General features: G+C 46.4%; 1 protein-coding gene across 3 annotated transcripts in view; it reads left to right on the forward strand.

The window, feature by feature from the left end:
- The window catches only part of ankfn1b (ankyrin repeat and fibronectin type III domain containing 1b), a 115,684-nt gene extending 105,122 nt beyond the window's left edge, over nt 1–10,562 (forward strand). For all 3 annotated transcript variants that reach the window (XM_031843820.1, XM_031843819.1, XM_031843821.1), the window contains 11 exons: nt 2,131–2,230; nt 2,556–2,688; nt 2,957–3,076; nt 3,198–3,413; nt 4,548–4,714; nt 4,867–5,017; nt 5,842–6,010; nt 6,147–6,313; nt 6,427–6,634; nt 6,767–7,491; nt 7,585–10,562. In XM_031843820.1, coding sequence (XP_031699680.1) covers nt 2,131–2,230; nt 2,556–2,688; nt 2,957–3,076; nt 3,198–3,413; nt 4,548–4,714; nt 4,867–5,017; nt 5,842–6,010; nt 6,147–6,313; nt 6,427–6,634; nt 6,767–7,491; nt 7,585–7,893 — 2,465 coding nt within the window. In that variant the 3' untranslated portion in view covers nt 7,894–10,562. The remainder of the gene's footprint in view (nt 1–2,130; nt 2,231–2,555; nt 2,689–2,956; nt 3,077–3,197; nt 3,414–4,547; nt 4,715–4,866; nt 5,018–5,841; nt 6,011–6,146; nt 6,314–6,426; nt 6,635–6,766; nt 7,492–7,584) is intronic.
- The last annotated feature ends 5,145 nt before the right edge of the window (nt 10,563–15,707 follow it).

The raw sequence follows: 15,707 nt of genomic DNA on the forward strand, positions 1-15,707 counted from the left end.
AAGTCGCTGAATTGAAGAGAAATGCACCCTGAGCGGTGCTATGAGCCCCTGACATAAACCTGGGTCGTTTTCACTGCGCCTGTCACATTTTAAAACAAACACATCGGAATTTTCAGCCACCATCTAGTTCATGTTTCAGAAATATTCTCGGCGTGAACAAACATGAGCAGTGGACGGTTTAACGCGCAGGTGTAACACGTCTCACCAATTGCTGTGTTCCATCTCACCTTGACGGACACTTTACAATCTCAGGCACGACAAGTACTTTGGGGGCCATACACCCTAAGACGGCATGCCACCTCAAAAATAATACCCTCCCCTCTGTCTCAACAACCGCCCCCCACACACACACACACACACCCTTTTACATCTTTCCATGACTCAGCCCTTCCTCTGTTGAATACCTCTCTCTCTCTCTGTGTGACAAAATGCAGATCAACTTCTCTCACACTCAGGCTGTTTATATCCCCAAACACTGCAGGCTGTAAGCTGCTCCCATAAGTGTCAAAAGCTGTCCACACTGACTCTTTTACATGACGGCAAACTGCATTTAGCATTGAGCAAGTTGTCTCTCTTTTTTCTCGCACACCCACATGCCCAAACACACTCACCCACTTACCATTGTCCACTGTGGCCAGACCGTATTTGCAATAGGGCGAGACGCAATATAATAGTCAGTATTGAGTGGCTCTTGGTTCGTCAGACGGCGACTGATTGAGCTTGAGAGTTCAGGCACGGTAGCCAAGGTGGCGTGTCCCGGGGTCATGTTTGTTATTCCTGTAAGAGACGCGTCCCGGGCTGGAGTCGGGAGAGGGCATAAATTAACACTGACTACCGCTGCCTCCCACCTCCACCCCCCACGGCCCGCCAGGCGTCCTGTCTACTCTCCATACATATACACACACATAAAGATAGACAGGCACACACATAGATACACATGTACATGAAGCAGACACAAATATTCGACTACATGCTCTCTCTTTCAGCTCTGACTCTCCCCCACATGTCCATGTACGCACCTCCGTCGCAGCCCCGGCTTATAGCCCACGCCACATTCTCCCTCTTGTCCAAACACTATTAATTAAACTGTGAAAGAGGCCTTGACTAACACAGGCACCCCAGCAGTCAGCCCTACTTGTCTGTCTTACTCAGTGTCAAACACGGTCTGAGGCCAGGAGGACCAGAGCTGAACAGACTCGCGAGTAAAGAGAAAGTTGGGGAGGTGAGAGGGGTCGAGGGGTGCTGTTTTTTCTTGTTGCTCCGACTCGACTCGTCCACCTGAAGGGAAAATTAGTTCTTTTTCGGGTCCTGAATGGGGGGATTTATTGACTTTAAGTGGCCTGGGGCTGGAGTAAGATCACCTGGGAGGGGAGGAGAGGGACTCTGTGAAGGGTTTGGAACTCAGGGTTTCTAATGAGTTGGGAGGTGCGTTATCTCACCAACGGGCGCACACACACACACATGCATATATACACACACGCCTCCCGCTCTCACCTCCAACCCCCTCCAGGCCCACTAAAAATAAACACGTCCCCACAGACTTAACTGACCTCCCTGTCAGTGAGTGGCAAAGGGTTAAAACACACACAGACACACACACACAAATTACTGCAGCTCCTTGGTTCCACTCGTAAGGCTGTAGCTCAAGACATGCCATGGTCTAGCAGCTTTAGTATGTGCAGGTAAACACACACACACATACATATACACAACGTTAGTGTCCCTCTGGGACAGGAGAGCTAGTGGTTCCCTCAAGACCCATAGTCTGCTACTGGCAGCCAGCATGCCAGGCAAATGGTGTCGCGCCACTGGAGCACATGAAACGCCGAAGAACATTCCACTCTGACCGCGTTGTTGGACATGTCAGGTTTGCTGTCAATTAGGCAACGGGCTGTCACTGGAAGAGATGTTTCTCCAGTTTGTCAGGACAGAGGTATTCATTGGTGTTAGCAAGAAAATCAGACAAAGCAATCAGAGTCACGCCACAGATTACTCACAAGAGCGTTGGCTTCAAGCATCAAGCAGGACCATCAGAATATTCATTCAAAAGTAATCCGACTGATTTATTCTGTCTGCTACGGAATTAACAAACGTCTTTTTTTTCTTGTCTGTTTTGTATCGTCCACACAGAACAGTGTAAAGCTCCACCGCAAGGGAGGAAGCACTCGGTATCCAAAAGCCTGCGCCACCTCTTCCAACCCACCAGCAAATTTGTTAAAAGCTTGAAAAGGTAGATGCTCTGTTGACCTCCGTGCTGGAGTCGAGGAGACTTTAAATGTGAAAGGAATTGTAATTAATGTGTGTATTGGAAATGTTGTGTTTAATTTGTCAGTTCACGTATATATATTTTCAAAGAGTACTCATTTTTGAGAGATCACAGTATATCCATTATTCATTGTTAAACATACTACTGACTTCGTGGTGTCATGGTTTTCATGGCAGCAACATACTTTAATGTCATTCCATCACACGTATAACCCCTTTAGACACCAAGGAAAGATAGCAGAAAAGTCTGTCTGCCTTATCACGCGTACCTTTTCTGTGTTCCTTTCCAGAGGTCTCTATCTGACATCCATACTCTACAGAGATGACAATGTGTTGGTGACTCCAGAGGACCAGATTCCTATCGTAGAGGTTGAAGATTCCTACTCCAGCTCCCTTATGCAGGACTTCCTCTGGTTTACCAAGGTAGACAGACAAAAAGAGAGAAAGAAATAACTTATATAAGTACAAAAAAAGTGAATTAACTACCAAACAGGAATTATTTATTGAATACGATTATGCTAAAAAATACTTTTTTTGCACTAATTTACATGGACACATTGCTACAAACATTGTTGCTAGCATATTATTACATTATCCATCAGTTATTGATACTCAACAGGAGATTATAGCTTATGTTTTCCAGTGCATTTGAAATAACGTGTTTTATATATTAATACAATCCATGTGCCAGGTATCCTATCTATGGGAGGAGATTCCCTGGCTGCAGCAGTGTCTTAGTCCTTCCCAGTCATCCTGTTCCTGCACTCTGCAGACACGACTCAAGATGCTGCAGGCTGTCTCCCAACTACAGGTAGTAAAATGCTGAGTAGACTATTGGGACTATGATTGTGCAATTTATATCGTGGTGGTTGTGATAACCGTGACCTCTTGGTCTGAACATTTTTGATTAATACCCTCCGCCCTCTCCTCAGGGAATGCTGGGAACCCAGGACCTTGGTCAGGTGTATTTTGAGCCAATCAAAGACAAGCATGGTAACGCCCTGCTGGTGCTCCTCAAGGACATGAATGCCTGTCCAAACCTGGATGGGGTTCGCTGGACGCAGCTTTGCAAACTGCAGCTCCAACGCAAGTCCATCTCGTCCCCTGAAGAGCCAACCGCCTTGGACATGCTGCTCATCACACTCCACGTGAGTCCTACAGGAGTAGACGGGCAGTGATTGGTAGTTAGTTCAGTTTTGGAAAATGTTTTTGTTTTTGCTTTTGTTTTGGAGACAGGCTGCTTCCACGGCGGTTAGGAACGGTCGGAGGGTTTGTCAGCAGCGGTCATGGTTTTTGTCGGGATCATTCTTTGCATTTGTTTGTGACCCGGAGATTTAGCGAGATGAAACAGTGTAGTGTGAGGCGCTTTGTCAACAACAAAATGACCCCAAAAAACTCTGGAAAACATCAATATGTTGGTATCGCTCTTATGTTTTTAAACTTTCATTCACCAGAACCAGTAAACATGAGGCTCCACGGCTGAAACAATAGGAATGTCAATTGAAATGTGCTTCCAATTACCAGTGCTGCTTGTGCAGACACTCTTTATTTAGACCGACATTAATCATCGTGACTCTCTTCTTCCATTTGTCACCTTCTTTGTAGAGACACGTTGAAATAGCAAATTAATTAAAAGCCAGCTTTCAGGTCAAATGTTGGCTATATGCCAACCCAACATGAATGTCGATCATCTCAGTCACTTTATTTTGAACAGCTGCTCATTCAGGCAGTGGAAATTGGAAGGTTACGTTTGAATTTCAGCACTGACGGACTGACGTGACGATGATAATCTTTGCTCATTGTTGTTTTGTGTTTTGTAGCTAATGCTGTGTGGCTCTTTTGCTCAGAACGATCACAACCTGGAACCAAACCACAAGTTGATTTTGTCTATATAGCCCGGTGAACTTGATACCATTGCTGGAATGCTGTTTTGTCTCCAGTGTACGTTAGTTTGGCCCTGTGGTTTCAAAACAATGGTGGAGACTTCCTTTGGCAAAACCGCAATTCACTGAAATATTTGTTTTGTGGCCAGTTATGAACAAATTGTATGATGAAATACACAAAAATGTGCTGATCGGCTTTTTCTTTTTGCTGTGCTGACTTCCACTTCAAACATGTTGGAACAACGTTAGTCTCTGAAGGACAGCAAAACATGGAAACAAATCCATTCAGATGAATGTGAGGTTGCGTAAAGAGACAAAATTAGATACCACACGATCGACCCCAGTTAACAATACCATACACGTGCTCTTACTCAGTCTCTCTCCACCTGCTGTTCCCAGGAGAAGCTGGCGTATCACAGGCGGAGCAGGAAGATATTGTCTCCAGGCTTATACCTGGGCTACCTGAAGCTGTGTACGTCGGTGGAGCAGATCAGAGCGCTGGTGCCCCAGAAACTCCCCAACGTCCTCTGTCACACCAAAATTCGGGACAACGGCAACGTGTCCAGGTGGGGAACATATGTCTGTGTATGTTTTTCTGTACGACTGAGACTGAAAGTTAAGAGTTTTGACTAGAAACCTGACCATTCAGGCAAAAGCAATGACAAAAGATACCCGTGATGTGGATTAATGGCATGTTCTTCATGTGTGTCATTTTCAGAGAGGAGTGGCAGTGGCTGCAGGCTCTCACCTCTCTGGATGAGGCATTGGAAATGGACATGGACGAGCAGAGTGCTCCACATCGCCTCCTACAGGACCTGCGCAGCGCCATCATAGACCTGATGGCTCACATCAATGTCCTCGGCAATCAGGTCCAGAGTCGATCTGAAACACGTTGTGTCTTTGGCCATAAGCATACAATTCCACAGTGACATTTGAAGCCATTTCTTTACCAAATGGAAAAACAAATGGTATTTTGCATTGTCTTGAAACTCGATAGAAAGATATCCAGCCAAGTTCCAGCGGCAGTGAACATGATTCCAGTGGATATTCAGCCAGTTCTGGTTAGACCACTAATTCTACATGATTTCAGTAAAAGAACATGGTTTGAATTCCAGCACAATGGCAATCATTGTCCATTGACCTTTTACCACCCACTGTACCAAGCACTGCACAGACCTTAAGAGACTGCTACGACTGCACCATTAAAACCTACACGATCATGAACATGAACATACATATAGAAATAGATATAGATATATGTAGACAATCATCACAATGTAGAGCTAAAACCTGTGTTTGTTTCCAGAGGAGACACAAATGTTAAAAAAGGTTTAGAAACAACAAATATGGGTTTGGCAGTAAGATAGTTTTGCTCTTGACCTGCTCCACAAAAGAGCCCAACAGTGTATTAGTGGTGTACAATAACCCCTAATTACAACAAACCATCCGGTCGCCATATTTCGTACTTCTGGTTTCCACTGTTGGAGTTTGAGCCTCCGGTTCTGTTTTCAAGATATTTAAATGAGTGAAGAATGTACTTCATGGTGGCTTAGCGGCCTGTGATCCAAACCCTGGAACTGTGACTTCCGTCCTTTGAGTGCAACCAGGGACCGACCCTTTACTTCTAGACTTCCTTAAATTGATTCCTCTGGTTCCAAAGCCCCCCTGAGATCACCTGTCTCTGTGTGTCTAGATGCAGGACTTCCGTATCTATAGCCAGGAAGTGGTGGAGTTTGGGGAGAAAGTGTCCTTCCTGCTTCTCCTCCCACCTTCAGATGAAGTGTGCACAGCTCCTGGCCAGAACAACCCCTACTCCCCCCGTTCTGGCTTCCTCACCCTGCCCCTGCAGGTCTTTGAACTGGGTCAGTATATCAGATGTTTGGCAGAAATGTGAATTCTGACACCAACTGCTGTTTTCACATCTATATGCTCCACCTGTGTTTAATGGCCCAGTGTTTTACATTTATTTCTCCTTGTTGGATTCCCTTTCTCCCACAGTCCACTTTAATGCCTATTGCCCCAGTTTCATTGGCCAGTACTGCAGAGTATCGGCTTTGCTGGAACTGGAGTCCCTCATGTCCCAGCAGGCCCTAAGGGAGGCCTTTTCTGAGACTGAGCTCCTGGCTGCTAAGAAGAAACACCAGCAGGTCCAGGACCACATACAGGTAACATAACACACATATATATATATACATATATATGTGGAATAAAATGAATCCAATGATAAATTGTATTGTTACTGAGAGCAACTATTATGATCTTGTTAACTGTACAACAGCAAATGGAGGAGGTGTGGCGTGACGCGAGGTGGATCATGGACGCCCTGCAGTATGCCCGCTACAAGCAGCCATCAGGAGGCATCTCCATAAGCTGGATAATTGACTTCTCCAAGGAAGTGTTGCCCGACAAGCCTCCATCCACCTCCTCTCAGCCAGACTTCATGCCCTCGCCCATGCCTTCACCCGAACCCTGCCGCAAGCACTCAGGTCTGAATCGACTCTTGCAACAGAAACATGGAGGTTATATGACACCGTTATCCATGTAGGATTCCACATGCAACTTCCTGCACACACTATCAATACAGTATAAGTACGAGCACCTTTTCTCACATTCTGCAGATTTTGCCGGACTGTCAGACGAAGAGGGCTCCTCTGAAGTCTTCCTCACCACCGACAGTGACTACGACTCCAGCCGAGCCCAGAGTCCCCGCGAGCTGGACCTGTTGCCCCCCTCACCCCTCTCATCTTCTGCGCCTCTGGAGACCCGCGGCTTCCTGCGTAGTGACGGGAGCAGCTCTGAAAGAGGGATGTGTCTCGGCGGGGGTGGACGCGTAACGGGGTCGCTGAGGGACTCCACGCCAGATGTCCTCCAGGCCTCGGAGCCACAGCACGGGAGGGAAGGTGAGCGGTGTGGCGGAGGGGTTCGGTGTGGCGTGGAAAGGCGGAGGGGGGGCCCGGAGCTTTTTGACAGTGACTTCATCCTGCCCAGCAGGCAGATCGAGCTGCTGCACATCACAGAGAAGAGACAGGCCTTCTGTGTGAGAACCAGCAGCCTGGAGTTCCCTTCCACCACCTCAGCCCACCAGCCTTACTCCTACCACACTACCTGCCCCTCGCCGTCCACCTCGCCACAGCGGAGATGCCACAGGCCCTCGTCAGTGGACCGCTGTTGCTCGGCTGAGCGCTGCCTGCCGCAACTTCCGCCGGCGCGTACTTTGTCAGAGGACAGCGGCACACAGAAACTCTCCTCGCAATCACCCGCCGCCCTCAGGAAAGGCTGTCATGGCACACTCAGAGTGTACCCACAGTATCGCACAGGCCTGCCTAAGGAGACCAGTGTTAAGGTATAGATGCGTTTTGACACGTGGAAGCAGTTCACCTATAAACTGTTGTTGATTTTGTGACAATAGTCTAATCTTCTCCTTCTGTGTTTTCAGCTTTGTGTAACTCCAGGAACATCAGCGCGGGAGATGATCCAGCTGGTGGTGCAGGAGATGAACGTCGTGTCACGGCGGATGCTCGGCAGCAGCGGAGGCGGTGGTGAGCAGGAGCAGTGTGTGTACTACGGTTCTGAACAGTTGAAGCACTTTGGCCTCGTGCTAGTTGTGGACAACAGAGAAAAGTGGCTTCAGGATGATTTCTGTCCGCTGGAGCTCCAGAACCCCTGGCTCAGGGGCAAACTGTGCGTTCGCATTAAGGAGTATTCACCACTAGCGCTCAAACACAGCCGGGCCACCACAGTGTGACACGTCCACAAGAGAAAAGAGTTCATGCCAGATTCTTTTTGGATAAATGTGTATGGAACTGTTACATTTGTAAAAACAGGCTCCTAAACTCTATTTTCTCTCCAACTGTGGTGTTACCCTCAACTAATGCAGCTCTAACATGTCTATTTCCTGCTGTGCTCTGTTTCCATGAAATGTGTTCCCCCGGTTCGTTGGACCTTTTTTTTTTTTTTTCTATCAACATCAGAGACCCCCATACGGACACCAAAATGAACAAAGTGGAACAATGAGGAAAATAAGTTTTTGTTGCTGTCAGAAATCACTTGTGGAATCGTGATGCTGAGCGAGATTAATGGAGCGTCACTTTGACTTCTGGCACGGTTGACGGCACCTTGGGCCGTGCTCGTTGCCAAAACGACATGGGCAGCTTCATCCTAACCAGCCACACGCGGGCACGGCTTTTGCTATGAACTCTCTCATTGTGCCGTTCCCAAAGAGCTGTCGGCTGCAGCCGCCCGGCCCCCATGTTCTCCAGGATGTGGGCTCTGGACCTGACCCAGAGGCCAGGAAGGAAGGGAGAAGTACAGAGGGGGGGGCGCTTGAGGATGCAATCGGCCTGACGATTTGGCCCGTCAGCTTGCCACTCAACTGCTCTTGGCCACTGTACTCGCTGGTAGCGAAGCAGCCAAGTAAGGGAGAGAGAGCTTGATAGACCATGAGAGCGAGAGAGGAGGTGGAGGAAGACGAAGGTTTCATCTTTCAGAACCTGGCACTGGTTCTCAGGTGCTCTTTTTTTCTCCCTGGCACAGCAGTAAAATCTCTGTATAGTAGACTCAGTCGTAGTGTAGCGAACAAATACTCATGTTGTGAAGTAACACAAAATAAAACCAGCTAATTTGGGATTTTCACAACAGAGGAAACACAAGCAATACTTGAGTTTTGTTTTTCTAATAGATGGGGAAAAAAAGCATGTTAACCTTCCAGAATTGTGCTGAGTTCCTCTTAAGTACTGTAGTCCATGCTGTGCTAAAAGTTAACCAGTTCAGTGTTTTGTTGTGTTTGGTTCAGTGGTATTCCCAGATGCATCAGAGAAATGGTGCCCACCAGTCTAGAGCAGGGTCTCCCAGAGGGACTCTACTGTGAAAGGGATGACTCGAGTTGTTAAGAGGCTGGTGCTTGTTAGCAGAGTAACATATCGTACATTCCAGACTTCAAATTAAGTTATATATATGCAAGGAAAATACATTTCAACCCATGAACAAGCCGCTACGCCCTGCAGTGCGTGTGACCAACGGAGAATATAACGGCAAAATGTCAGATGTAAAAACAATGATCATGAGAGAAACTTCAGACGCACACACAGCCGGGTGTTTTAATTGTGATGGGATTCTATCTATCATGAACATTCATTCATACAGAATTTGTAGTTAATCAGATTTAATCTAAGGAGCCCGTCAATCAACAAAACATCAATAAACATTTGTTTTTATTATTTTAGAATGTAATCTTATCCAACAACATTGTCAAACCCAGTCAGTGTGGCCTATTAGAAAGCATTGCAATAGCTCACACTGCCAAAAGCAGTGCTAGCTTCTCTACCCTGATGGTAGCCTTGCAAGGCTCAGCGCTGAGTCAACAGCCTCTAGTATGTGGATTACGTCCATTACCAGAACACTGATGCACGTATTGTATGTTTTGGAATGAATAGCATTGATTCTAACCACACAATAAATAAGGCCTCTTAACAGTCTAAACCATCCTTTTTTGCTACTGTTTGGAAACCAGGTTTTGATTTCTCTGTTCACACTATACAGTCTGTGAAACCTCACAACTTTACTTTGGAAACAGAACAGTCTGCATTTTTTTGACATCACTCTCCACATCTCAAACTGCAGGCTGTTTTGTTGTGTCTTTGTTTTTGCTCCCAACTATCTTTCAGCATACGATTAACATTTCTTTTTTTTTTTTTTAACCACTATAAAACGTCAACACAGGCTCAGCAACATCATGCCGTTATAATAACCTGCAGCATTTCCAAATGTAGCACCAGAAAGGTCCAAAAGAGGAGAGATTGACGGGTGAAGTCCGTGGACCTGGCCTCAGTTATTGTAGCGTTTCAGGTTCCCAGCATGTTGTCGAACCTGTCGCAGCCAGAGTTAACAGAGTTTAATTTCCTTCCACTTTCAAAGATGTGTTTACGTGCAACTACTGTATAAAGATGTCTTAAGACAAGCTGATGTTATAAGTTGTAAATGGTTTTACTAATGGCTCGAACTGTTGTGTTAGCGCTTAGATGTCTTCTTTATTCGCATTGTTAAAAGCAGTTTTTACGAGGGCCATCTGCAAAAACAAATCACACAACCAGAAACTGAACCGTGTACATAGACGACCAAGACCAGGGGATGAATGTACTGTATCTGCCCTAAATGTGAAAGTAAGTGAATGTGGGACTGTCATCACTGCTGAGGTCAAAGGTCAGTGAAGTTATAGGCAGGAGTCTGTCTTTAGATTAAGCTAAAGGGGAAGAGGGGGGGGGGGTTATATTCCCTTTCCACTTGAAGAATAAAGTAAAGCCCCGTGTTTACAAGGAGCTGTTGGCAGAGCCATCGGGCGAAGTCATGAAGGAGACATCACGTCACTTTTTTTAAATCTATTTTTATTGAACAATAAATGAATATTACAAAATAAAAGCCATGGTTGTTTATGAGGGTTTTCTTCTCTTTTAACAGATCGCCGCACACGAGTGTAGGAAGTTTCTGACCTTCATGTGAGTCCCACTGAGCAATAACAACATCTTTTATGTGATACTGACCTTTTTACACTTCCTGTTTGAGAGATATAGTCCATGCATGAACTACATTGTCTTAGGTCCAGAGCTGAACATTTCCCTGGGATTCATGATATATTTTGGCACACCTCTTCCGCCATAAGGATCATAACAAGCTTATATTTCGAGTGTGCGCAGACCAGATTCTCTTTGGGGCTTATTCTTTTCGTTTGGAGTTTCATCCACATGTATGACACACACCAAAAAGCTGCCTGTTCATCTTGATACGAATGACAGTAAATGACAAATAGAGGGCACTTGTTCCTGCAGATGCTATACTGCAATGACATCATCAGTGTTAGCCCAGTTGATGAAAACTGAAGGGTGGGCAGCTGCAGACAGAATCGCACAGTATAAGTGGTGGGCAAGGCCACATGAAGCCTGCAGCGCGATACTCGCCAAGGGATGAACAATGATGTTACTATTGCCTATGTTGATGGAGTGTTTGTTTTTGTAACAGGTTTGAATGGAGTTTAGGTTTGGCATTAGGAAAATACTTGACATAATGACATCTCCTCCACCAGTTTCAGGGTGCATTACGTCAGCTTTACATTCTCAATGCAGCACTGTAGAGATGAGATATGCATGCTTGTAGAAGTACATTCAACATAAAAATAAGATATAGATGCCTTCTTTTTTTATAAGATATTGAAGTATAGTTTTACAATGAGAAAAAGAAATGCTCAGGTCCTCTATCAGATGAATTATATATTTTTGTCAGAACTACATTAACTTAAAAGATATTCCAGATGTTTAACTTCATGGAATCCAAGGCCTCCGTCCACACTGAGAGAACACTTTATTTTGAAAGTTTTACCTCTGACTAACCCTGTATTTGATGTCACAGTGTCCTGTAGTACACCTGTGCATCACTGCAGCAAAGCCAGATGTTGAACCCGCAATGTTAGAATTCATTAACATAAATATCTTGCTCATACTTTTAATTTTAGAGTTTACATATTTACTGTTGCTCACTGGTACAAAGAAATATGACCTTTTTTTAGAATTAAAAGTAATGGAACTAAAAATATCTGCGTTTTTGCATCATGCATAAATACATGCATAAACATCAACACGCTTTATGTTGCCAGCTCTGTTATTACACGGTTTGAGTTTATGTTTCGTTGAGTCGTGATCCCAGGGCTGCAATCCGGCTGGGCCAGGTTGCTTTCAGCAGGCTCATATCACGCCGCTCCCGAGCTAGCGCCATGTGTTTTTTCAGCCCTTGAGCAAATAAAATGCTGCATGCTTCCCTGTCAACAGATCCTACAAACACTAATGTGCAGATGGACGCACAAACACACATTGGTGCACACAAGCGACATGCACTCAGGAATCCTGATATTTAGATGTGCAAATGCACATGTATACCATGTAGAGGATTTACACTTTTGCACTATATCGAGACAAATTCACACACACACACACACACACACACACACACTCCCAAGCAACTTATCACACACAAACACACAAATCATGCCAAAAGGCATCCTTGCCAACACACTACGCCTTTAAGAGCAGCCCTTTACCGTTTATTGACAGTAACTTAAGAATTGTACTGGAATTCTGACACCTCCTAATTTTAAACCTTCTGACTCCAGGAGGACCCGAGCTAAATATAAACCCTGGCACACAACTGAATAGCTAAAAAGAAAACATTCCCAAAAGGCCCTGAATAGTGGCTATTCATGCACTTAAAAGAAATTCAAAGTGGAGTGTGCAAGCGCAGCGACTTGTGACTCATCAAAATATCTGCAGCGACAAAGGGAAGTCGCGCATCTCGGAGATTCACTCGATAGGGGATTTCGTCAGCACCTCCCCTGGCCGTGAAGCAGGAGGCCGTTAACGGAAGGAGTCACTGCTGGGTGCGTATGAGCCTGTGCTCCAGTTTGTGTTTTGATAAACCGATCCGCCTGCAAAACAGCAACCAATGCATCGTGAAAGTGAGAAAGCTTCAGGCTCTAATCCCCCTCCGGCTCAGGGTGCCCCACCTCCGCGCTCTTCAACTTGACCCTTCATGAGTTCGTTTAGGATTATGGGCCAAAGGGTGGCCTTGGCTAGATAACCTTACAGACACACACACACACACACACACACACACACACACCAAACACACACACACACACACACACACACACACACACACACACCTTCTAGCCTACATGAATCAGAAAAGGGCACACTTACCCAATGTGTACAGCTGTCTTGTATAGATGTATGCCTAAACAAGTGACTGGATGCAGACATGTATTCAAGGAAAATGACATGTGCTGATCAACCAAACGCACACTTTTCTCATATGCTTAAACCCCACACTTTGCAGAAGTTAGTGACAATATGAGAGGCTTTGACAGCCACAGTGACATCCCTCTTTCCTCTTCTTCTTTTTACATTTCTGCACCAACCGATCTGCTGTTTCCCTATCATCCCTAAGCCCCTCATATCCAGCACCACCCCCCGCCCGCGCCCTGCCCACCCTACCACCAGCCTGATCTCAGCCTGGCACATACTGGCGGATTAGCAGCACACATGCCGGCGTACACATACATGTGTTTGTTTCTGTATGTGTGTGTGTGTGTGTGTGTGTGTGTACAGTGGGTGGGAAAATTGAAGCCTGCCACTACTGAATCACTCATTTCTCATTCTCTCTCTCTCGCTCCCTCCCCAGGGCCCATAAACCTTTAAAGCACCTATAAAACACTTGGCGAGGCCTTTTTGAAGTTTTTATGAAGATCTGGCTTTATTGTTCCCAAGAGATGAGCCCCGCTCCGCTGGCGCCTCGGAGCTTTCTGGAAGTGCCAGTGAATTCAGGAGGGGGGGCAGTGTGGTAGCAGAGGAGGGAGTCCCAGGAAGGGAGGGGTTGGCACTGTGGAGCCTGCGTTATTATGCCCCCCTGTGCATGTGCGTGTAGGGTGTGGTGCATTTGTGTGTGTGTGTACATGCATGTAAGTGTGTGTCAGGGTGGCAGATGATCTGCAGATGCAATGTGAGCAGCAACAGTGACATCTTTATCTTTGGGTGTTGAGTTTAAGTCCTTGGATTTAAGACGCATCAAATCAAATTCAAGTTCAGAAAGTTCTAATAAAAGCACACGTGTTCGAGCACAAGCATGCGTGTGCTGTAGCATGTGTGTGTCTGCATATATTGCCTGCGTATGCGTACGCAGACGATGGGGCCAGCAGGTTGCGTCCTTGTTGTTTGAAGTGGGGCTCTGTTGTTCTCATAGAGCTAAATGAATGGAGCCGGACCCCCCTCCATCTGTCTGATCCAGCGGCACCGGCCTTCCCTCCCAAATCCCGGCTCTGACGCCCGACGCACCACCCCCCCCCCCCTCAAAGGAACAGTTGGCAAACGAACGGCCCATTAAACAGGCGAGGGCGACGAGCCCTCACCTCTAAGCAACACTTGTAAGAGTAGAGGGAGAGTGTGTGACACAGGCGAAGAGAGAGAGAGAGAGAGACAGAGCAAGAGAGAGGGATGAAGGAGATAAAAGTAATCAAGAAATGTGGAACTCGTGTACATTGTATGTGTGAATGTGTTTGTAAAATGCAAAACCTAAAACTGCTTCGTGTGTGAGTGCAGATTTGCCCGTGTGTGTGTGTGTGTGTGTGTGTGAGTGTTGGGAGTGGCAGTTACAACTCAGTGGCCATGACATTAGCCATGCTGGTAGCTTTGACTGTGCCTTTACCCTCCATAACCCCCATTGTCACAAAGGTGTGTATTTCTAATCAAGGCTGACAGGAAAATATCTTATTCTCTCACCCGTCATCTGACTCTCATTTCATTTCTTGCTTGAGTAGAAGGTGGTGAATTGGATCTGATCAGCAAGAGTTGATGCAATGTTTCTACTGGGAACATACATGTGTTTGGTACCTCCTGTCACCAAAACAGGGCCACCTAGAATAGAAAGCGGTCACATCTTGATGTAAGACTTCTCCTGTTGGAGGTCAAAGAAAAAGCAATTCGTCCAACGTTGTTGTAGAGAGTAACTGCAACCCCAGATGCTTCCCGGTTCAACCGCTTCCACAGTTATGAATCACACTGATTTGTTTGAAAGTGCTCCAAACTTCCCTCACCCACCCTGTGTTGAGAATGCCGGGGAAAACAACAGCTTGGGTCTCCAGTGAAAGTTGGGTGCATGCAGAGGAGCCAGTGGGTTGGTCCCGAAGAGAGCCAACACTGGTGCCAAAACAATATCTAAGAAGCGGCCAGAGAAGAGAGAAGGAAGGACCAGCCGAGGGTATTTTTGTGTAGTTTCAGAATCCCGCGCCTGGTGAAGAACCTGAGAGCAATTAATTTTCTTTCACCAGACATTTCGGATCAAATCCATGTTAGTCATTGACATAAAAGGAAGGAGAAAAACACCAGCTCGGCTTGACGTGTGTGTGTGTGTGTGTGTGTGTGTGTGTGTGTCTGTGTGTGTGGACGTGGACGATTCAGGTACCTCAGAATAAAAGGATGAAATGTTCAGAAATGCAAAAAGGAGGCCAGATTGCTAGTTTGAGTCAGATGGGGGGGGGTTCAGACAAATGCTGTGACCGATGGGCTTGTACCCTACACACACAACCACACACACATTCACACATACATCCATATTAACCCCAGCTCCAGCCCCCTTTGTGCAAAGGATGATGTCATGCCTTCTGAAAACATGTGGGGGGGCGGCGTCGGGGGGTTTAGGGGGGGGGATTCCTTTGGTCCTTTCAAGTTTGCAGGGGGAGCCTTGGGCCACGGCAGGGTAGACAGTACGAGGGCAGGAGGCTCAACGCTGCCACCCCCCCCACCCCACCCCACCCCACCCCAGCAAGCAGTCACATTAGGCACGCTCCAGCCACGCCATCAAAGGCCCAAGCTCACAGCACACACACACACATTTGCATCTACACACACAAAAGTATGCATGCACACAGTTGCTTCCTGACTGCATGTGTGGACCTACAGACACTCTGTCACAAGTCAAACGAGCGTGTTCACACTCAGATGAAACAAACGCGTGCCTAAAAAT

The sequence above is a fragment of the Anarrhichthys ocellatus genome, unplaced genomic scaffold (assembly GCF_004355925.1).
Source record: "Anarrhichthys ocellatus isolate YVR2014 unplaced genomic scaffold, GSC_Weel_1.0 scaffold4, whole genome shotgun sequence".
NCBI classification, from domain to species: domain Eukaryota; kingdom Metazoa; phylum Chordata; class Actinopteri; order Perciformes; family Anarhichadidae; genus Anarrhichthys; species Anarrhichthys ocellatus.